This window comes from Mizuhopecten yessoensis, unplaced genomic scaffold (assembly GCF_002113885.1).
Source record: "Mizuhopecten yessoensis strain PY_sf001 unplaced genomic scaffold, ASM211388v2 scaffold1543, whole genome shotgun sequence".
Lineage (NCBI taxonomy): Eukaryota > Metazoa > Mollusca > Bivalvia > Pectinida > Pectinidae > Mizuhopecten > Mizuhopecten yessoensis.
The window spans coordinates 52,067-52,949 of NW_018404099.1; the positions used below are offsets into that span (position 1 = coordinate 52,067).

The 883-nt window shown below is 40.5% G+C and overlaps 1 protein-coding gene across 1 annotated transcript in view; it reads right to left on the bottom strand.

Moving 5' to 3' along the window:
- The window catches only part of LOC110465071 (prolyl 4-hydroxylase subunit alpha-1-like), a gene marked incomplete at its 5' end in the record, with an annotated part of 56,855 nt that overhangs the window by 23,069 nt on the left and 32,903 nt on the right, over positions 1-883 (bottom strand). The window contains one exon of the mRNA XM_021520652.1: positions 863-880. Within this exon, the coding sequence (XP_021376327.1) occupies positions 863-880 (18 nt within the window). The remainder of the gene's footprint in view (positions 1-862; positions 881-883) is intronic.

Below are 883 nucleotides of genomic sequence, written 5' to 3' on the forward strand. Positions count from 1 at the left end.
CAAATATAAAGATTCTATACCTTTCAGTTCTTCAGAAGAAGTCTTTTGAAGTGTTTGACACATTTGACCCCTGTGACCTTGAAAGAAGGTCAAGGTCATTTTCATTCTCAATTTTTGTTGGGCTCTATCCCTGGAAGCCTTCAGCCAAATATGAAGATTCTATACCTTTTAGTTCTTTAGAAGAAGTCGTTTGAAGTTTTTGACATATTTGACCCCTGTGACCTTGAAAACAGGTCAAGGTCATTTTCGTTCTCAAACTTTGTAGGGCTCCTACCAACGAAGCTTTCAGCCAAATATCATGACTCTAGGCCTGTCCGTTCTTCAGAGGAAGTTGTTTAAAGGAAAAGTTGACGGACAAGGACGGACGGACGGACGACGGACGGACGACGGACGCAGCGCCACGACATAAGCTCACTTGGCACTTCGTGCCAGGTGAGCTAAAAACTCAATGTTGATGGAGATGCTGACAAAGTCAATGGACCATGAAAGGTAGACTGCATCCAGCATTTGATGCTTGGGTTGAGATGCACTACCTAAGATCTAAGATGCATCTATGGTCCAAGTTTGGTTGGTGTAACACTTATACTGTCAGTGAAACTAACTTAAACGCAAAAACGTAATGTTGACGCAGCCATCGCACGAAAAGCAACAACTTAGTCTCGCTTCCGCTACTTAATGGCGTCGAGACAAAAATAGCCTGACAAACTTGTTCAAAAAAATATTAATTGATGCTAGAGTCAATTTGTATCCAAGAAGAATATTTCAAGGAAATTCAACAATCTAATTGTTCTAAAACTTTTTATAACTAAGGTTTGCCCAACATATTTAAAGGCAGTGTATAGTTAGCATCTGAGATACTTACCCTAGGGGTTGCTAACTCCTT